We start from the raw sequence: 22816 nt of genomic DNA, 5'->3' as shown, positions 1-22816 counted from the left end.
AATTCCTTGAGTACCCAGTTTAATCCTCTAAAGTTATTCATTATATATTTATGAAATCCAATTCCATAAATATATACTTTAATAAATTCTTACTAAAGTGGTTAGGCCTAACTCTCTGAATAACTGAACCCATTAAACTTATCTCAAGGGAATATTTTATATCTCCGTTAAGAGACTATGAATTCCATCTTGAGAATATATGTTCCATCAACACTAAATGTAGCTGCCCAACATACTGAGGTTTTGATCGTTAGGATAGATCTCACTCTTGATATATCAAAGCAGCCTACACTTCATGATCAGATCCATTATCCTCTCAAGATTAAGAGTTCATATAAATAGAAGTCGTGAGATTTATTATTCATTTGACAGTCATTAGGAGAATAATAAATCTCACAACGGTCCAGTTCAATATATCTTAACTCTTAAAACATATCAACATATCAACACATCAACTAGAAGTCTCTACTTCCATGATCAAGACAAATCATCTTAGTTGATATATTATAGTCTTCACAGATGAAATGCCTAATTTCATCACCGACTACGAACTAAAATTCTGAGTTTACAAAGAACTTGTGACTTATATCTTTTGTGACTAAATCACATAAATCACATGTTATGCATCTTATGAACTATATGATAATGTTCGAATATTCATGTTATCATTATTTTAGATTATAATAAAACAACTTTATTAATCACAACATTAAGTCATACATAATGTCATACATAATAACATACATAGCATCATACAATAGGATTTAAGAGCATTAATCCTAACAACTCTCTCTCTCTCTCTCTCTCTCTCTCTCTCTCTCTCTCTCTCTCTCTCTCTCTCTCTCTTAATTTTTTACTATTTCTTGCAACTCCACTTTAGGTTGAAGAATCATTATGTTTTTTTATAACTCTATTTGGGTTAATATGTTTTGATGTTTTATTTTTGAGTTCCCCAACACAAGTAGTCTCTCTCCCTCTTATAAATTTGGTTTGATTTTTGTTTGAGCTAATACTTGGTTATTTTTGAAGTGAGGATTTGAATTTTTATCAAAAACAATACTGGCTATACATTTGAATGTGTCTATCAATTATTTAAGTAATATTAAAAAAAAAAATTTATTATCATGATAACCTACTCTAAAGAATGAGAAATTTGAATAATTTATTTGAAACTTAAAAAGTTTAGTTGTAAATGAAAAAAATTGGAAAACCATAGCACATTATAACATAATTTTAAAGAATATAAAACAGCTCATAAAGAAATTATATCGATCAAACACTATACCAAAAATAATAGAATAATATATTTGTGGAGATCAAAAGATGAAAAATAATTTTAAAAATTGTTTAAATTTTAGGGAAAATAAATTATCTTCAACAAATTTTAGAGAACAGATTATATATTATACCACAATTACAAAATAACTATCCATTCCCATGCATCACGTGGGTCTGTGATTAGTAATAATAATTTTTAAAAAATACAAAGTTTAATTAATTCCAACAAAATCTCAATTCTTAATTAATGAATTCAAAAAAAAAAAAATTCAAGTGCTTGTAGTGAGTTTTCAAAGAACTCAATTATTCAAAAGAAAATTGAAACTCATTTCAACACAATATATGGAAGGAAAAAAAAGTAACACACAAAACTCTAATGTGGGATTTGATTTTTTTTTTTTTAATATAAGTTATCCAGTATGAGTTTTCCATGCTTAATGATAATATAGGGTTAATATTAAGGGTATTTACCTAAAAAAGCACAGACATGGCAATTTGTTTGCCGTGCCTGTGTCGGACACAACGTACGCTTGGGACAAGGTTGCACACTTGTCATTTCCGTATTTTTTTATTATTGTTTTTTTTTTTAATAATTGGACACATCAAGGACACGATCAGGACACAAATGAGACACGCCTCGTGCAATTTTTTTCTTTTTCTTTTTTTAAAGAGACTAAAAGTCCTAAGCCCAGTATGATGCATTTTAAGAATAAATTAAATTCTATAATCTAACCCTAAGTCCCAAAATCTGACTCTCTCAATCTCTCTCCCTCTCTCACTCTCTTAGGGTTATCGGCAAAAACAGCAAAGGCCAACAACTGGGTTATTAGTGAAAGCAAAGACTAATAGAGGCAAGGGCGAAGGCGACGGTAAGTTCTCTCTCATCTCTGTCGCTCAATCCTTCTCTTTCTCTCTAATGCTTGATATTTCTTTGGCTTCCTCTCTCTCTATTTTCCTTGCTTGAGTTCTTGAGTTGCCTATATAGTTATTTCTTTTTAGTTTCAGACTTTCAATCTTGTATTTTAATTTCTAAACATCGTTTTAATTTGTTATATATTCACTTTATTATCCACTATTACTCTTAAATTGATATATGTTTAAAATTATATGAAAAACAAATGCTAAACAATATATAGAAAATATAAATAAATATATATATATATATATTTAATATTTAATAAATATACGTATCATCGCTGTAGCCGTATCCTACTTTTTCACTTTTTCAAAAGTTGCCGTGTCCCTATATCATACCCATACTCAAACCTGTTCCCATATCCGTATCCATGCTACCTACGCATTGACACACTTGGTGTAAATATGGACATGCTTAAAAATTCAATTCTCTTCCTACTGCTTTTTTTCCTTTGCACGAAGCTTCCTAAACGTTCTCCTTAGTTGGCTCATCTCAGCTACCATGGATTTGTTTTCATTTTCAGGTTTGTATTCACTTTCTTAGTTTGCTGTCAATTCCTCAATGCTCAATCTACGAAACTCGTTTATTTATTTATTGATCAGTTGCTCATTCTACGACCCCTAGATGTAGTCAATGGCAGTTTCATATACAGCTTCACGTTAATGATCGATGAACTCTGCTTTAAAATCAGTCCACCGGGCATTGTAGATGGATGGTATCTCTCTTACTAGCAACAAGAGGATGTGGGTTTGAAATTGCATACAGGCGCCAAGGAGAGAGGGTACCTACTACCATCGACGTCGAGTAAAAAGCCTACACCAAAGCCTGTGCTACAATTTTTCTTTTGTTTTTCTTCTTTTTTGTTTTTTGTTTTTGTTGATGATATGGAACTTCACTAATGTAGAACCCTTTGAACTCTCTGAGGAGAAAACATACACAGAACCCCACCAACAAGCGTGTTCTACATTTCTTTTGACAAAATTCTTAAGACTATAAATATACACTCCATTCATTTTGAACTAAAATATTTTCAAATGTAAAATATTTTATATGTAAAACATTTTGAGTAAAATGTTTTCAAGTGTTTAGTATGCAATTAAATTTTTTCAAGCAAATCACCAAAATCAATGGCTAAGTATCGAAACCACTAATGCTAAAGGTCCGGTGACCAAACCACTAGAACCAATAGTTGGAATGGTGCCTCCAGCAACTGGACCGCTAAAACCGGCAGTTAGAGTGGTGGTTTCGATGACCGGACTACCAAAGATCACCATTGGAGCAGTATTTCTAGTGATCACAGGACCACCAGCACCAGTCACCAGAGCGGAGTCTCTGGACACCAAACCGCCGGCATTGGTTGCAAAGCAAAGCCACTGGCCACTAAACCCCGACACCAGTCTCCAGCCATCAAACCGCTATCACTGGTAATTGGAACGATGTCTTTGGTCACTAGACCAAAGACCTTGCTACCAGACGGGGAGGGGAAGCCACTATGTATTTTTGGGAAATGTTTTACCAAATTTTCAAAGGTAAAACATTTTACAATTTTTTATAAAGGATTTTACAAGCAACAAAAAATATTTTACAAATTTGACTATAATTTTACCTGCAAACAAATACTTGAAAATGGAAAATCATTTTTCAAAAAATATTTTAATTTAACAAAAAAAAAGGGAGCATTAGTGAACATCTAACTGTTATAGTCCACAAGGGATAGAATCCAAAACTTGGTGACTTTAAGTTCGTAACTAGTTTTTGGTACTGTCATCACAAGCAGTCACTCCCACAGTTTAAACATGTCAAGTTCAGAGGTTGGGGAATTTATCTTATATTGTTGTTAATCAATGGTAAAATAATAAATTCCCAAACACTACCAAATGTATCACAAAGCTTCTAGTGATGTTCAACCAATATCACAAAACTGACAAAAGTATCAACTCGAAGTAATGGTAATGAATAATGTAAATGATGCCAGCTAATATTACCGACAACAAACTAACATATACATGAGAGACTAGTCAAAATGCAATGAAAAGGACTACATTTCCACCTGCTACTACAGTCTCAATTGTAAACATCATTTTCCATAGGTCATCCAACTGTCAGGAAATGATAAAATTATGTATCAGGAGTATTCAAAAATAGTACATGGGCCATCCAAACTAGATATTAGAAAAAACAAAACAGAGAAGCTTCCTGGGTCAAAAGATCGCAGATAATGAACAATAGTATATAGTCCTATCAAAATTGCAACAAATGAAACAAACTTGAAAATTTGCTACCGGGTTTTCATACAATTCCTCCAATTCCATTACTAGAACTACACAATCATCATGATTGTGTGATGTTGATGAAACTAAATAGGGGTCTCCATGGGTCGGATTTGTGCCCAGCCTAAGGAACTTCTCCACCCAATCAGATTGGATGGAGAAATTCCAGACCCGCCACTGACCATTGAGGGAGTCGGATTGGAAAAATTGGATTACTATCGGGTGTCGGCCGGATTCGGTTGAAACCGGTAACAGTGGAGAGAGGCAAAGCAATGGCAAAAATCTCCCCAAATTCGGCGGAGATCGCACTAGATCAGGTGGATGGGAGTGTGCGTTGGTCGGGTTGAGTGATATTTCAATCCAACCCACCAGGGACAGATTAAAAGAATCCCAACCCATCATAGGGGTCCAACCCAACCCACGTAGGTCAGGTTGGACCCACGAGTTTGAAAGTTTTTTTTTTTTTTTAATAAAAAGAACAGCAACAATATTACAACTATTTGCTACCCCCTAAAATCTGAAAATTCTAAGTATTAGCACCACCATACACAAATTATCATATCAACACAATATCAAACCAAATGATATTTAGTAAGATATTAAATAGTTATATCCTAACTTAGTTGAGAAACAAAATAGGGACCGGCTCCCCTCCCATTAAAAAGCCTCCCATTATCTCCCGTTTTTACACTGATGAGAAACACGTGGCTAATAAAAAATCTAAGGGTCAAAAGGAAGCCACATCAAAAGATAATTTTTCTCTCTTCTTCTCAAACCCAAATCCTTCTCCACAGTCCTTGCTAAACCTGGAAATCACCACCCATTCAACAACACCCTTGGCAACAGACGGCAAGAATCCATCAGAATGGTGTCGAAGCTGTCAAAGTGGCCACTGATTGATACCGAGAAACTGAGGAAAATGTAATCTAATTCCAGCATTTTCCTTGCTTTAGTTTTTAAAATTTGAGATTTAAAAGAAAAAACTTAGGTAGATGAATTTTACAAAACATGGCTATTCCTATTCGATGCTCCATCTGGGTTTTAAGTAAACATATGAAAAAAAAAAAAAACTACCCAGATAAAAATTAACTTCCATTTTAGAATAAAAGCTTCAAGATTTCAATTTTTCAATCTTTTCTTACACTTTCTCAAAGACCAGACAGTGCAAAATGTGGAATTTGGAATAGAAACTAAGAATTAAAATTACCAAGTGAACTTTCTAATGAGATGAAGATCTGTGAGATAAAAGAGGGTTTTTTTTATAAAATAAAATAAAAATAAAAAAACTTTGATGTTAGAATTAGAACTTTTCGCCGAAACTTGTGTACTTTTAATTCATGAGCTTCGTACATGAAGCAATTTTTCCAAGTGAGAAAATCCTAGCAACTTCAATAGATAATGATGAGAAAATCCCTCAATTCTAGATCTAGATTTTCTTATAACATCTAGTTCTAATATCAAAGTTTCAAATGTTTTAGCTAAAGATCTAGTATTGTGATTCAACGGTTTGTTACAGAATAAACGTCGGTGTATGGGTGACTGACAGCACCATCAGCGCTTCTCATACTTTGGTGGTGTCTCCGGCACCTTTCTTATGGCTCCTTGCCGTCCATAGCCAAGGGTGGTGGTGCATGTGTGGTGAGTTTGGCAGGGAGGCTGCTGAAGGGTTTGGGTTTGGGAAAGAGAGAGATTATATTTTGAGTTGGTTTGACTTGGACCTTCCAATATTTTATTAGCCACGTGTTCCTCATCAGTGTAAAAACGGGAGATAACGGGAAGCTTTTTAACGGAAGGGGGCCGGTCCCAACAAAATATGTTTGAACTAGTTCCAAACCAACTCAATTGAGAAACAAAATAAACATAAACAAGTTCTACGAGTTACATGGATCCAAAATATCCAAGCTATCCAAAATAAACATAAACTTGTTCTATGAATTACTAAGAACCAAAATATCCAAGCTATCCAACATTCCAATTAATCATCCACTTCCACTATTTTATTAAATTAGGAAGAGGGGCAAAAGCGTAACTAAAAAAACATATAATATATATTTAAAATATATATTAAACTTAGGTAGGTTGGATCCTGTTAAGCAGATTTGTGAATCTAATTACCTGAACGAAACCCAATCTGCAGCCAAAAAAAAAAAAGGCAATTTGACCCAACCCATCAACCCCTAAAAACTGACCCAGCCCATCAAGTTAGGTTGTGATGGGTCGGTCTTGGCCAATTGGTGGGTTGGCTAAACACACCCCTACTGGCGGAAATCTCACCAGATTCAGCAAAGATCTCGTCGGATTTAGTGGATCTCTGCTAGCTTGTCCCCGGATTTGGTGGTTATTACGGTTGGGTCAAGTGGCTCAGGTTTTGGAGGAGAAAACCCCCCAACTGACCTGCCAGAGCAGTTGGACTGGGCAGCAGATGGATTGGGTCCAGTAGGGTGGCCAGGTTGCTTTATCAGCCCTAAAACTAATAGCCAGATTTAGAATAATCAACCACATAATACCACCAATGCTCAGAACATTGCTAAGATCCAGTATTGGACATTTAAACTGATCTTCACTGTACTAATTCTCATTCTTCTAAGTTCTAATATTTCTAACAAAAAATACAACATGAGCATAAATATATGTGAATCGAAATTCAAAAGTTTCTCTACTAGTAATTTGGCTAGCTCCTTAAAAATCCAATCATACAATTTATATAGATGAATTGATAAATCATTAATTATTACCCTGCTTGCATAGAGAGACTACCTAAGTTTGAAGGTAAAACCAGCAAAAAATCTTTATATGTGTTTATTATAAGAGATGCGTAATAATTTAAAGGAACTTTGGACAGAATAATTATTACGTGCAATAGACAAACCTTTTATTCGATGACCAGAAAGTAATTAGGAGAGGAACGATTAAAGTGCCATTTAAGTATCAGCACATCAGTGCTGTTGCAACCAAATTGAACGAGTCCTAAATCATTTTGGCCAAGCTGGCCTCTCATTTAAAGACATGCATTCATACGCAACCTGCACAAATATCATGAAAAACATGTTGGTAAAAAGATTAGCTAGCAAAAAAAGTAAAATACCATATAACATATGGTATAGATTTAAACCTGATATTTTTCATGTTACTATTCCTTTCTCACTAGGGACATCCCTAATAAAACTTTTTACAGAAACTGATATTCCCTGTTGAGATTTCCAAAAAGATTTAGAACAGCATTAATGAGTAACCAGGAGATCTCTATGCAATAAAGAACGCACAAATGATCAAATGAATTTTGTAAGTGGGCTAAGAGAACTGAGAAATACTTAGTTTCTTCATAATTTTAAAAAGACAAATTTGCGATCACACTGAGAATAAAATCAAAGGAGTAAAAATTTAACTGCTGATATGAACAAGATTGTAATGACCTGATTATGCTATTTAAGAATAGAAACATGAACATGCCACCACCAAAGATAAAAGACATACAAATAGAACAATGCCAAAAAAGACCTGATCCTTATTTTTTGCAACAAAATAGTCAGACATACATCGAGATTACAAGCACACCATTGATTCTATTGCATTTCAGACTAAATTTAGAATTTCAAAAAAAAAAAAAACTTTGACAAACTAACTCAGGTCAAATTGGCATTGTGCATTTCTTTTGTGAATGTCCTAACATATGGCAGCGACCACATTGAACAACTCTCTTTGGCCGCTTAAAGCTCTCTATACGAAGAACCTTCTTTTTGGGCCTTCCAGGTGGTCGGCGAGTCTTCGGTGGGCGTATTGTGATATCAACCTTGGCACCTCCACCCTCTGCACCCTCACATAGTTCTCTCCATTGGCTTTTATCTGGAATAGGATTTATCATCTGCGAATAGGCCTCTCGGAAACTTGCTACTGTGAAACAAGGCTCAGCAAATAAATGGGCATTTTGCCCACAAGAAATAAGTGCAGCAGCAGCATGTGCGCAGGGTAAACCATACAGCTGCCAACGGCGACATGAGCAAACACGACTTCGTATATCCACTATATTTGTCCGCTCAGTTGACACAATCTCAAACTCAACTTCATTTGCACGAAGTACTTGATAGCAACGAGCATCTGCAATTGCCTCTAAAATCCGCTTCTCAGCAGATGGTACAAGAATAGAGGTCCACCTCATGCCCATATCCCGGCGATCATTAAACCAAGATGTCAATTGATGGCGAATATGCTCCATCATTTGCACAATAGGGAGTTCATGACATTCAAGGGCCCAATTATATAACAACTCTGTGACCCCCAGCACAAAATGGCCATATCGCACTCCCTCAAAATATGCAACAGCCCAAAGTTGGGGAGGGAATTGTTGAAACCATGGTATCACATCCTGCGAAACTTCTACCATCTCAGCAATCTTGCTTTCAAATTCAACTGCTGTAAGTGCATAGACAGCATTCCAGAAGATATTCACCAATTTTGTGTTTTTAAATGTATCACGGAAATTTTCACTAACATAACGCAGACAAAAACCATGAAAAGCACTTGGAAAATGAGTTTCCACAGCCTCAACTATGCCTCTTTGTCTTTCCGATAGTATTGTAAGCCTAGGCATGTTGTCAGTATTAACACCGAGAAGTTTTCGCAATTCTGACATGAACCACATCCAATTCTCATCACTTTCCACATCAACAATAGCAATAGCCAATGGAAACAATGCATCATCAGCATCAACAGAAGCTGCACAAAGTACTGTACCCAAGTATTTCCCTTTAAGATGTGCTCTTTCAAGTTCTAATAGTGGTCTACAAGCGTTTATAAACCCATATATTGACGCACGATAAGATATGAAGAGGCGCTGGAAGCAATTTTCTTGTCCGGTGGCAACAACTGTTGCAATGCTTCCCGGGTTTGTTTTCCTTATTTGCTCGCAATATGAAGGAAGAAGACGATACCCTTCTTCAAAAGTTCCATGAAGTGCAGCCATGCTACGCTCCTTCCCACGCCAAGCTTGCATGTAGGAAACAGCAACTCCATGCTGATCACGAATATCTTGCAGGATCTCTTTTGGTTTGTATTGTGGATTATCCCGAATGCGTGCTTCCACAGATCTAGCAACCCAACCTACTGATGCTTGCTGATGATGATGGTTGCGAACTCCTTCACAGGTATGCTCTCCATGTAGGGTTCTAATTGTAAAGGTTGGAACTCCAGGACATTTGGCTACATGAACACGCCATGGACAACCCTCTTTATTGCACTTGGCTATAAACCGACTGCGATCTGATTTAACTATTCTAAGATCAAAATGCAGTGCTATGGCAATATCTTTTAATGTTCTTCGGCAAGTTTCTACATCAGCAAATTCTTGGCCAATGGCTAATGGATGATCAATTATTTCAAGAGAAGTGTTGGGTGCAGCTACAGTTAAAGAATGATTAGCCATGTATCCACTTAAACAAGAAAATATCAGGGTCACATGATTCTAAGAATTTCTCTCAGGAACACAGATTAGAAGTGATTTTCAAGGGTACATTTCAAACACTGCCACCACAACCAACCCAAAAGAAAAAAAGGAAAGAAAGAAACTCCTGTCAGGTACAGAGTCTGCAATAGAAACCAAAAGAATGAGGAGAAGGTTAAACAATATAATAACAGTTACAGAAACAAAGCAATTTATGGAAAGAGTTGTACCAGTCCAAACTAACAGTGACAAGGGTCAGAAGTTTTTCTTGACAGAAGCATAGCATTGCAAGTAAAATCCTTTGCAAAGTGTTGGTTTGTTCACAAGGACAAATGAATGTAGCGCCTGAAAGACAAAATAAAAAACCATGCAGAAGTTATAAGACTTATTGATTCAATTATTAAACTAGAAATTTAAACATTTGAACCTCTTTAAAGAGAGAGAGAAAGGGGGGGGTTCAATGAAGAAAAAAGCTCCATAGATTTTTGTTTCATTGGTAAGTTACCACTCACACCCAATGGGCCTTGAATCCACCTCACCCTGCCCCTAGAACTTATGAGCGGAGGAGGTGCCAATTGAGCTAGAGCTCATTGGCAAAATGCTCCATAGAATTGATGCCACACAATAATATGCATCAAAACTGAAAAAACAAAAGAAAGGGAAGGAGAGGAGATGAATAGTCATCCACCATTTATCAAAATAAAGCAAACCAATTTTAGTATCCAATTGGATTCAGGGACTTGGAAACCAACACAAGTCCAACAATAACGGTGTCATTCTTCAAAATACTACAATCATATGCCACTTCTTAGGTCTCATGAAATTATTGACAATTAGTCAGTGTGGATCCTGAAATGAATTGTCATTAACCATCGTGCGCTAAGAAGTGAACAGAAACTAAACATTTATTGGTTTAGAAAAAACAAGAAAACAAAAATAAATAAGTATCTGAATTAAAGATTTTCAAAGAGAATACCAATAGAGTCCTTTTTTTTTTCTTTTTTTGATAAATAACGGAATTGTATTAAAAAGAAACCAAGTACACCAGGGGTGTACATAAAAAATAGTACATCAAACACTTAAATTACAAAGATCAAGCATTTCAAAAAATTAGAACAAGGAAAAAGATTAAAGAACAAACTCCACTCCAACAAGGTGTAAAAAAGGAGAGATTTAAGATCCCAAATAGACCGTTCCTTCCCTTCAAAACATCTTGAGTTCCGTTCTCGCCTAATACACCATAGGACACAATGAGGTACAGTCCTCCATAAATCAATGCTCCGATGCCCACCAAAAGAACCTTGCCAACTCGAAAATAAATCAGTAACACTATGTGGCATAACCCAAAGGAGACCAAAAAGAGTCCAGATCATAGACCATAACTCATAAGCAATTAAACAATGAAGAAGAAGATGATTCACTGATTCCCCACACTTTTTTTACACATATAGCACCAATCTATATCTGCAACACCCTTATACCATAAGTTCTCAAGAGTCAAAATCTTACCTAAAGCAGATAGAGTCCATCATAAGTACAAGCTTATTTAAGGATTGAAGGAACAAATTTACTTGGCAATGCTTCTGGGAGAGATCAATTCTACTCATCCTCAGTATTCTGGTCTGTCTCTTTTGTAGAACCAAAAAAGTGTTTGAACATATTATGCTTAACCAGACTTCAATAAATAAGATTCCCAGCATTATTCAGCCTACCTCATTAACAGGTTCCACCAAGAGTTATCCAACTACAAGTTTATTTTTATCAATTCTTTTCAGCAAAACAAGTCTAGATCTATCTCATTCATACCATCAACTGTGCAATTCTTTTGGTCAAAATTAATTCCAAGTTGAACTCTTTCCCACTCTCAAATTCTAGTACAGACTTCTCTTTATTGATCAATGGAAAACATTTAATCCACAATCTTATATACATTGTATCTTGCCAGTGTACTCAGTTTTTGTTTGCTAATGCTTCCATTTCCCCCCTCTTTTCTCTAGTTTTTCACTTCCAACAGTTGAAGAACGTCGAATAAACACAAAAAGATGTGCCCATCATGCAGGCTACTATTATTGCACCACTGCTCCCTTTTTCTTTTTCCTTTTTTATAAATCTTTAAGTGGTAATATCCTACATTTTCCAAAAAGAGGATGAATTCATTTCTTTCTTCAATGGAATCTACCAAAATGATTGCAAATGCATTAATATGGCTGACTATTTACTAAATTTTTAATTCAATTGGGTAACAGTTCCAACCGTGGCCTCACGAAATTGATGCAAACGAAATCTTGAAACTTCAAAGAAAAGAGAGAAAATTGAGTTTGAGAGAGGGGGAGGAGGGTCCAGAAGAGAGAAGTCCACTCTCAAATCAGATTCAAGAAGAATATTATCATAGCATCTCAAAAGTGAGTTCACCATGGCCAACCTTGGCTGCTTATACACTAAAGGAGTTAATTATGCTGACTTTACCATCAGTTATGCTGACATCATCCCCCCAGGTTCTTAACCAAATTGGTTAGCAACCATCTAACAAACAACTAACAACTCCTTAACAAACTACAAGTGGCACTAACTACTTTAAACTAATCAAGCGCTAATTTTCAAATAACAAGAGCTAATAAAGGATCTAGTGCACAAAACTCTCATTTTTGCGAGGTTTGGGAGAGGTGTGTAGGCAACCTCACCCCCAATTTTTTCAGCCCTCCTATTTTGGTGAGGTTGATTCCCAAATTCGAACATGCAACTTCTCACTTTTGATGGAAGGCACTTGTTATCGCACCAAGATTCAACCTCTTTTCAACTAATAAGAGCTAAGTATTACAATTAATTACATGATTAAAAAAAGGTATAACATTGACTCCATGACTAAAGGACTGGTACTCAGCCATGTCATCATCATAAAGTAGAATCTGTGTCCCACTTGGCCAGGTCCTCTTGCATGTAGAATCAGCCGTGTGGAAATGCCCTACACCACAAATTCAGGGGCATGACTTCAATCATGACACCAATGAGGGCCCTATTCAGACACGACCAAAAACACACCAAGCCCCACGGGAGAGTTCTTATGTCGTTGCCGTCATCACTTCCAAGAAATATAACTCGACAATAGCTCAATGAAGAATATGTTGCTTTCCCATTCCCCAATTTGACAGCATGGTTGATTTAATGAATGGATGCATTCTCTATAAAATATATCCAAAGGCATTATACCTTCAAAGTTGAATACGAACTGAAGAAGCATCCAAGAATGCCTTGAAGACTAAAGTACTCCAAAGTGCAATTTTACTTGTATTAGAAACATAATTTCCAAACATCTAACTATACACGGAATGAATTTCACTTACATTGGTAGACAATTGCCTATTTCTAATCCAAAACGATTACCCTTTCATGCAAATCACACCTCATTCCACTCATGGGAGTGAGAGGCTCCATTGCTGTTGCATGCACTGCAATATGTCAATGGCCACCTACCCAGTGGCATCCCCTTGTACCAGCTTCACTTCCATCTGGTTCTCTTCATCCTCTATAGGCGAATTACGTAGCAATGCATAGAAATCCACCCATGCCTTCCCATTTTACCTTCAGGGATACAGATGAACCATTGTCGTGACCCATAATGGAATTCAGAGATCTCTAGATACCTACCACAGTGGTTTGATCTGCAAACTACATGTACAACCTTGCATTCGCCTCAGAAGTTCTGGAAAAAAATTCCCATCTGAGGGTGAGCTTGGGGCCACTTCAATTTGCAGCAACATCCACTTCAACCCAAGTTGACCCAGTCAAATTTTACCCAAGAGTTTTTTGCTTGCCTTCCATTAATACACGGGGCCAGGCTGGTCACTGTCCACAAAGAGTTCGAAAGTTTTAGTGCATATAGTGAGGAAACAGTTGAGGGGCTGATTGATGTCTGGGTGCAGGTGGTTTTGAGATAGGGTCTCCAAATCAGATGTAATATATTTGCAGCAACCTATAATGTTTACTGACATCCTATAACAGCATTTGAAATGATGACTTCTCTCACCTTCAAGTCACTTTAAACATTAAAAGAAGCACCATTTGTCTATTGCGGCTTCAAACTGTCAATTCAGATGTACCAAGTTTTCTCATTAATGTATGTGTCTCATGACATAGAGCAGATTAAGATACCTTGTTTATGATTAATAGAGCAGTAAAAGGCAATTCGGTAACAAGATTTCATGTATAGAATGAAACTAATAGTTAGATATTGATCTGTCATCTTCTGTTGGCAGATATCACACTTGTCTTTTGTAGAATGAATCAGGAATAGCTTCTTTCGATTTGTTGTATTTAACTTTGCTTCATGGCAGTCTGAGATTTGAAGATTAATTCGGCTAAGAGCGAGCTGGTTTTGGTTAGAGTAGTACACAATGTGGAAAGATTAGCTCAGATTCAATGAAGCAAATTAGGTACTCTTACTTTATTTAGGCCTGCCCCTTGGTTTGCCTCATAAGGTTAGCTCAACATGGGATGAAATTGTGGAACAAACAGAAGGAGATTAGCAGGGTAGAAGAAAATATATTTGTCTAGTGGAAGGGTCACCTTGATGAACAATACCCTATCTAGCTCAACTACTTTGTACTTTCCAGGAGGCATTTCTAGAACTCTATAGCATTAGTTGAGGACCTAATCAAAGGCTTCACTAGAATCTTCAATTTTCTAGGGATACCTGAGATTGGGAATTGGAACATCTATACACTTTTTTGGATCTTACCAATTCTATACCTCTTAATGGTGAGGGTCAGAACAAACTTTGTTAGAAACCAGCAAGGAATAAGAGTTTTAGAGTGAGTGAGTACTATATCTCCCTTTCCTTGACCCTTGTCACTCTTTTCCCTTAGAAACCTATGTGGCGTTCAAAGATCCCTCCTAGGGTTGCTTTCTTCTCATGGACTGTTGCCTTAGAGAAGATTTTGACTCTTGAGAACTTATGCTATAAGGGTGTTGTAGTTGTAGATTGGTGCTATGTGTAAATAGAGCCCCAATTAGTGAATCATCTTCTTCTTCTTCATTGTCCTATTGCTTATGAGTTATGGTCTATAGTGTGGACTCTATTTGGTTTTCTATGGGTTATGCCGCAAAGTGTTACTGATTTACTTTCAAGTTGACAAGGTTCTTTCGGTGGACATCGGAGCATTGATTTATGGAGGGCTGTACCACATTGTCTTATGGCGTATTTGGCAAGAACGGAACTCAAGATTTTTTGAGGGGAAGGGACGGTCTATTCCAGAACTTAAATTTCTCTTTCCACACTTTGCTAGAGTGGAGTTCAGCCTTTAATCTTATTCCATGTTCTATTTTTTAGAAATTCTTGATCATTGTAATTTAAGAGTTTGATGTACAGTTATCCACGTACACCCCTGGTGTACCTGGATTTTTTATTAATACAATTCTGTTATTTATCCCAAAAAAAAAAATTCCTATGCCAGGTAGTATAGCAGTATTGCAAAGAGCTTTGAAAAATTACAAAGAGATCTTTTATGGGGAAAAAACGAAATTCAATTTTGTGAATTTAGAAACAGACAGTGCCCCAATTCAATCTGTAGGTTTTGGAATTAGAATACATGGTACTTTCAACCATGCTGCATTGAGGAAGTGTGACGTAGGACAAGGGGGAACAAGGTAATCTGATTTAGAACTGTTGGGGCAGATCTAGTATTACCTCTATTTTGAGGGCTTAGGGTTAGGTTTTGGTGGGGAATAGGCTAGAAAATAATAGGGATTATAGGGTTTTCAAAGGGGACAAGGATTAATAGGGTTTAGGGATGAAACAAAGGAAAACAATCAAGGTTTGGGTGGCTATTCCTGTTCTGTGAACAGTGATCAGTGAACAGTAAAATTAAAGAAAATAGATAAATTTTAGGAATCACACCTAGACTTCCTAAGCATCACACCTAGGGTTCCTTGGCATCACACCTCAGAGAAGGTTGCATCACACAAACCATAAAAGAAAGCTTCATAGCTCTTAAATTCTGAAAACATTCATTAATAATCAACTCAATAGAAAGTACTACAACTCTTTAAATAGAAGACTTATACCTAATCCTAGTTGAACTAGGATTTCTTAAAACCCTAATAAGACTTGGACTTGGACTTGGACTCCGGCTTTTACAACTAAGCCCAACTATATAACCAAACTTAAAATAAAGCCCAAAAGATCTCATGGACTGTTAGCACAGCCCATTCCAGAATATTATGAAATTACAAAACTGCCCTTGATACATAAAATCAAATAAAATATAATAAATCTGTCTTCCCATTGCCTCCTACATCAAAGTGGCTCCAGTGTTATACTATGACAAGGGATTTCACTGAGGGTTGCCGTGGAGGCTAAATTTGATGAGAAATGGGGCCATTGGTGTACAGTGGAGGTTAAGAGTGATTATGGAGTGGTTTGTTAGGAGTTATTGGGAAAAGTTCTCAAAGTTTAATAAATAACTTGTTGGGGATGGTAGTCACACTTGCGTTTTGGTAGGAATTATGGTGTTGGAAGTTATCCCTTAAGGCTTTGTTTCCTGATTTGTTCACCATCACAGTGAAAAAGGATGTTACTATTGCATAGTACATGGATAGATCTAAGTTGCTTTCCACTTCATGATTGGGATTTGGGAGTTCGAATCTGTTGCGAATTCTTTTTAAAAAAAAAATTATGTGGTTCATACTGATGGGGAAATGAATGGACAGGATTGTTTGGGTTTTGTAAGGAATAATGAGTTTAATGTTAGATCTTACTGTGAAGCACAAAAAGGGGATTGATTTTTTAATTTTTGAAAATTTGATATTTACAAGGAAGGAGGGGGAGATTTGAACCAATTGAGGTATAAGGCTCTTGGCCATTAAAAGAGGATCTTGTGTCAGAAGCATGTACACGAACGACGTAAGATATCAAAGTATATGACACTTATGAGCATCGTATAGTTGAGATGAGATCCGGAACGAGATCATAAGCAACCTTTCAGTATTCTCAACAAGAACTGAGCTGACCACATTTTGTGTGTGTGAAGAAAATGCATTCATCTCACAACAACACAGTTGCATTTACTCAATAAAAATTATTAGTACATGAATCTGGAAATGATTATAGAACAGCCAATTATGAATAAATATTTATTGATGAGCACACATATTGGATGATGCCTCATATCACTTTCACCAAAATTGTTTGTACTAAGGCAGCAGCTTGTGTGGAGATAGAATAGTACAATGCAGCTTTGAGACTATAAATTGAGGGTATTCCCAAACCTAGAAAGTAGTTGGTCAAAATTCAAATAAGGTAGAGAGACTAAAAAACCCTAATTAACTAAAGATAGATCAGTCCAATTAAACGAGTTAAGAGAGAGAGTGAAAAAAACAATTAAGTCTCTAGTAATTTTCACATTCAGAATTTGGTGTGTTTTAAATTAATAACCCAACAACAATTGGATCTAGTAGCGTGCGTGAATTCCGAACTGAAAAAGGAGTAAATATGCTTTTTATTTATATATTTTGTAAGAAAGAAATATAAGAAGAAGTAGACGACATGGGTGAAAAAACGAAATATATTTGTGAACCAACCTGGTGGGAGTGGGACTGCCCCTTCTTCTTCTGCTGTAATCTTTTGCTTTTGCTGCTGCTGCTGCGAGAGTGTGTGTGTGTGCGCGCGCGCGAGCGATTTAGGGTGTCCGGCAAATTGGAGGTGAGATTTTGGGTGGACGCAGACGGAAGCCAACTTCTACTAATTTACTCTTCTTCTTTTCTTTTTTCTTTTTTTTCTTTCTTTTTTGAGATTTTGCAACAGGAGACTTTAAAAAGATATGGTTTATGAAAATGATACAGTGCGTTAAAAAATTGTTGTGTTTCCGGACTTGCTTCGTAAGTGTTTTTTTTTTTTTGCTAAAATATAAATTATACCTTTTAAGATGGGATCAAATTCATTTCAATCCTCTCTATTATACTTTTATTCAATTAAATCTTCTCATTTTTCAAATTTATTTAATTCTGGTTTTTTATCTAACTTTTAAAAAAAATGTCATTAAATATGCAATTAATTAATAGAAAAAGTATATTTGTGACTAAATATAGCATAGTTCCTGGAATGATTAATTTTTACCAAAACATGTGTTCAAAATTTAAATATGGGGATAGAAAGGTGTTAGGCATCCAAACTCAACCCCACCCATTCCGTGGGTCGACTTCTACTCATTGTATTTTGAGTCCTAACGAGTATTCTAACTCACACACCCTAACATGGGCTTTAAAAAAAAATGAATATTAAATAGTAAAGTATGGTAGAGTTGGGAAATGCCCAAAATTATGACCTTCATTTGAATTTTTAACAGCTTAGAAAAGAAAAGTTGGCAAGGCTGGATAGAAACCATAAATAGGTTGGAAGGAAGGAAGGGCATGGTTTTGCATCCACTAACCGAATTAGAATCCCACATTTTGCTCTCCTTTCAAATGACACCTTCTTCCCTTCCCTACCAAAATGTCCACTCATATCTCCTCTTTTATCTCCCAGAAACCAAAACTCATACGTCTTTTCTTCCCACCAAATATTTTTTCAGCATCTCCTCGCCAGCTTTGCCTACGGGCTGGCTAGCTTGAGGACAACATTCTTTTATTTTTATTTTTATGTACTCTTTGAAGAACATTATTAGTGGATCCTTCAATGCTTGCTTTTATTTTAATTTTTGTTTCTGGATTCAATCAAGCATATGATTAGATCATTGGCACACACAGTTACAGATATGAGTTGCTTCCCGTGCTTCGTGTCACAGAGGAGTACGAATACCAATAGCAAGAGGGAGCACGTTTCTCCATTTGATGAACACACTACATCAAGATCGCCTGGTAATATTTTCATCAATTTTTTCTTCTTCTTTTTGTCCTACTCCTACATATTATATGCCTATAACAGATTAACCAGTTATATAATTCGCTCAACTTATTATGACTTTTAATTCCTCTTTCTCTATTGCAATTTCCATTTATTGCTCCTTATGAAAATTTTGTTACCATTTGGGATTGTTCTTGAAATATAGACAGTTTGTAAAAGTCTAGTTGACAAGTCAGTGAACCACATTTGACATCCAATTTCTAGTTACTTTTGAGAAATAATCTTTGATTGTTGACATGTCTTCCACCTATTAAAAAAAAAAACCATTTGGACAACTAACTTCATGGGAGTTTTTTTTTCATAATTTTAGTAGTTACAATGGAGAGGGTGGATTTGAATCTTAAAAAAAAAAAACACCGCGGAAGCATGATACTTTTCATTCCAATTTTAGATTTTCTTTTTATTTTTTATTTTTTCCATTTATCTAATTGAGAGTTTGTACAAGGTTCAGTAGCTAAAACTCCACTAGTTGTGCGTGTAGAGATTAAGAAACAAAAGGCTGCAGGTTGTGAAGTTCAAGACAGAAATAGTGCAGCAAAAACTTTCACTTTCCGTGAGTTAGCAACAGCAACGAAGAATTTCCGCCAAGAATGTCTATTGGGTGAGGGTGGATTTGGAAGAGTCTACAAGGGTACGCTTCAAGCAAGCGAGCAGGTTAGCTTAATTATAAGGACCCCTACTTTTTTTTCCCCATTTATTATTGTTATTTTTTCTTTTCAATGAATAATCTCTAGCTTTCTCTGCCATTAATGTGTTGTGTTGTGTAGGTGGTGGCAGTGAAGCAACTTGACAGAAATGGATTGCATGGTTACAAGGAATTTCTTGTGGATGTTTCAATGCTCGGTGTCCTCCACCATGAAAATCTGGTCAATCTCATAGGATACTGTGCTGATGGAGATCAAAGGCTTTTGGTGTATGACTATGTGTCAGGGGGTTCTCTAGAAGACCATCTTCTTGGTATTATTACGTTCTTCAGTTCTTGTTTGATTGTTTCTTTAATTCTATAACATAATCAGACCAGTTTTGATTACCATTTACCTGTGTGCTTTTGTGTTTGTCTAATAGCATACTATTCTAAATTGCAGAAATTCTCAAGGCCATCTTTAATTTCTTGCAATTCTAGCAAACTTGTGATAATGTTCCAATCGAGGATGTTCCCTTTAATTATTCCTTAAAACATTAAAGTTTATTGAAGCAGTTTTCATCCATATTTGTTATGCAGATATTGGACCAGATCAGAAGCCATTAGATTGGTTTACAAGGATAAGAATTGCATTTGGTGCTGCTAAAGGATTAGAATACTTGCATGATAAGGCCAATCCCCCTGTTATATATCGTGATTTAAAATCCTCAAACATCTTGCTGGATGAAGATTTTAACCCAAAACTGTCTGATGTTGGACTAGCTAAGCTTGGCCCTCTTGGGGACAATACCAATTTATCGTCGAGGGTGATGGGTACGTATGGTTATTCTGCTCCAGAATACACAAAATCATGTCATCTCACATTGAAGTCAGATGTGTACAGTTTTGGAGTTGTATTGCTAGAGCTCATTACTGGTCGAAGAGCCATTGACACCACAAGACCAATTGAAGAGCAAAATTTAGTTGCTTGGGTAATTCTATTTACTAATTTAGCTAGAAGATATATATATATATATATATGCCTTCCAACTCCTGATTTAATTCTTTTTTTAACTTCAAAAACTAGTAATTTATAGATAACCAGAAATTAAGCATACATGTTGAGCCCTTAATCATCAATTATCTGTTAAACAACGTCATTTTCTATTATGTTCATGGTTAAATAGGCACAACCCATATTCAGGGACCCAAGAAGGTTTCCAGATATGGCCGATCCTCTTCTTAGAAAGCAATTCCCAGAAAAAGAATTGAATCAAGTAGTTGCAATAGCAGCCATGTGCCTGCAGGAGGAAGCAGCAGTCCGTCCCTTTATGAGTGATGTTGTAACTACTCTAAATTTCCTTTCTACACCTCCACCAGAGATCATCCAGCTTGCTCCTCTTCCATCGCCTGCCACACCTTCTCAAACTGAAAATCATCACATTGACCACGATACTTCAGATGATGAAGATGAAGATAGTGAAAGTAGTTCAATACACCAAGATGCAGATAGTAAAGCTGCAGACATGCTGGGGAGTGACAGTTCAGATTCAGACCACGAGGATATTGATATAATAGATGAAGAACATAAAGAGCATCATGATAATGGAGATGCTTCAGATTATGAGGATAGAGAGACAGCATATTGTGAAAATGAATACCAAAAAACCGTTCTTATGGATACTAAAATACAGCTTTCTAATAACTCAAGTTGCTAAAACAGCAGCAGCAGCAACAGATCACATAATGGAAGAGCTTCTTTGATGCACAAAGTCAGCAGCAGCTTTAGTTCATATGAAGGAAGAGTGTTATCAAGCTATAGCAGCAGCAAGGGAGCACACGATGGAGATGGACGTGTATCTTCAGTCAACAACAGCAGTAGCGGGGATTTATCATAGGAGATTGCTTGCAAGTGTTTGTGTTTCTTCCTGAATATCACAAAACGAATAATTCTTCATCTTTCTTTGTCTATTGCCGGGAGCTAATCTTTGTTTCTAGACCACAACAACAGAAGCAACAGTGAATCACAAGTGATCATCTCCATTTCACTGTTAGGATTTTTTTTTTTTTTTCACAATGTACCTAGTGTCAATTCATTTAAATTTTAAATGATATGACATTAAATACACCTTTATATTTGTAATGTTTAGTCTAAATCATGAAATAGATCCATTTTAAATGGGGAGGATCTTTTATCATGTATAGAATATAAAAGGTGATTTTGATGACATTACTCAAAATATTCAACAGGGTACTTATTTGTAGTGCCCATTCATAAACTACTTATTTTAAGACGGGTTTTATCCAAAAAGAGCAAGTTGGTAGAAAGCCACGTTAATCTTTTTTGGACAAGGGAAAGCCATTGGCCCCTGGGGACAAAAATTTCTAAAGATGGTAATGTTCTATTTCATATTTCAAGATTTTTGTCTGTTCTTTCCTCATTCATTTTATGCACAAACTTAATTTAATTTTTATTATTTTAAGAAATAATTTTATTTAATTTTATATAATTTGATAGTTACAACAAAAGAGGATATTCAAACTTTGGTTCTTTTAACAAATGAATGAAATTTATGCCATTAAACTATGAAATTTTTGTGTGTTTCTCTAATAAATTTAAAATAAATAAATAAATAAAACCAAAGAAATCCATCATAAATTATGAGTTTAGTTACACGTTACACCCTAAAATTATAAAAACTTGCAATTAGCACCCTTATTATATAACTAAACCTTGTGTCGATGCCTCGCGGTGGTCCGACCACCCATCGTGGTGACGTTCACACACACCTGTGCGTGCAGGCTCAGGAGCTCAAGTGCTGTGAAGAAAGGTAGATCTCTAGTGTGTGACTGGAAAATGAGTCAATTTTAATGGAGTTACCGAAGGTAAGTGAAGTCGCCACCAATCATTGGATTTTTTCTAAAGTGTGATTAGTCACCTAATTCTATTTGATTTTATTACCGATCGTAAGCTAAGAAAAATGGTGTTTTTACTAATCTAATATGGATGGGTAAAAAATCTTGATTCTTGAGATCAAAAGTCTGGTTATGTGTGTGAAAGGTATTAGGCACACCCCACAATGCTTGGTAGTAAACAATCCTTTAGTTTGGTAAAATCATAAGTTAAGGACATTGGCAATTAAAAACAAGCTATTGGTACTAACTTTCAAGGCTTTAAACGAATCGGGCTTTGAGGTTTGGTTTCGGAAAAGGTGTGGTCTTGATTGATGCTTCCCTAGTGTGTTTAGGATCGATGCCAAATTTCCACGATGAAAATCCAGTAGCATTTCGCCTTATTTTCATAGCAGAAATTCAGCAGTGCTTCACCTCAAATGTGTTATAACACACAAAACACTAATCTCACCAAGCTTTCGCCATAGGAATACCTAAATATGGC

General features: G+C 35.9%; 2 protein-coding genes across 7 annotated transcripts; one reads left to right on the top strand and one right to left on the bottom strand.

The window, feature by feature from the left end:
• The first annotated feature begins 1917 nt into the window (after positions 1-1917).
• LOC142607436 (putative serine/threonine-protein kinase PBL25) lies at positions 1918-21617 on the top strand. Of its 4 annotated transcripts, XM_075778932.1 has the most exons (6): positions 1918-2147; positions 18641-18751; positions 19249-19451; positions 19565-19754; positions 20020-20411; positions 20607-21617. In XM_075778932.1, the coding sequence occupies exons 2-6, from the start codon at positions 18649-18651 to the stop codon at positions 21135-21137; spliced, it is 1419 nt and encodes a 472-aa protein (XP_075635047.1). In that variant the 5' UTR covers positions 1918-2147; positions 18641-18648; the 3' UTR covers positions 21138-21617. The 4 variants fall into 4 exon arrangements, with proteins under 4 accessions (XP_075635047.1, XP_075635046.1, XP_075635045.1 ...); XM_075778931.1 differs by lacking the exon at positions 1918-2147 and having other exon boundaries at positions 18298-18751; positions 19267-19451; XM_075778930.1 differs by lacking the exon at positions 1918-2147 and having other exon boundaries at positions 18298-18751.
• LOC142607435 (uncharacterized) lies at positions 4120-17692 on the bottom strand. Of its 3 annotated transcripts, XR_012839323.1 has the most exons (5): positions 17477-17692; positions 10132-10246; positions 8088-10044; positions 7334-7487; positions 4120-4293 (listed from the first exon to the last, which is right to left on the bottom strand). XR_012839323.1 is itself a non-coding variant. In XM_075778929.1 (4 exons), exon 3 carries the CDS (start codon positions 9881-9883, stop codon positions 8093-8095), a length of 1791 nt encoding a protein of 596 aa, XP_075635044.1. In that variant the 5' UTR covers positions 9884-10044; positions 10132-10246; positions 17477-17692; the 3' UTR covers positions 7636-7652; positions 8088-8092. The 3 variants fall into 3 exon arrangements, 2 of the variants coding, with proteins under 2 accessions (XP_075635044.1, XP_075635043.1); XM_075778929.1 differs by lacking the exons at positions 4120-4293; positions 7334-7487 and adding an exon at positions 7636-7652; XM_075778928.1 differs by lacking the exons at positions 4120-4293; positions 7334-7487 and having other exon boundaries at positions 7942-10044.
• Positions 21618-22816: the final 1199 nt, after the last annotated feature.

Source organism: Castanea sativa, chromosome 8 (genome assembly GCF_040712315.1).
Source record: "Castanea sativa cultivar Marrone di Chiusa Pesio chromosome 8, ASM4071231v1".
Taxonomy (NCBI): Eukaryota; Viridiplantae; Streptophyta; class Magnoliopsida; order Fagales; family Fagaceae; genus Castanea; species Castanea sativa.
Note: the sequence above shows the minus strand (reverse complement) of the source record. Positions and strands in the feature narration are given on the sequence as shown.

Excerpts from the sequence above, each read along its gene's own strand:
- LOC142607435 (XM_075778929.1), bottom strand. The coding sequence starts at position 9,883 with ATGGCTAATCATTCTTTAACTGTAGCTGCACCCAACACTTCTCTTGAA.
- LOC142607436 (XM_075778930.1), top strand. The coding sequence starts at position 18,616 with ATGATTAGATCATTGGCACACACAGTTACAGATATGAGTTGCTTCCCG. Across the intron at positions 19,452-19,564 it reads CGCTTCAAGCAAGCGAGCAG|GTGGTGGCAGTGAAGCAACT; the intron begins GTTAGCTTAATT and ends TGTGTTGTGTAG. Across the intron at positions 19,755-20,019 it reads TCTAGAAGACCATCTTCTTG|ATATTGGACCAGATCAGAAG; the intron begins GTATTATTACGT and ends TTTGTTATGCAG.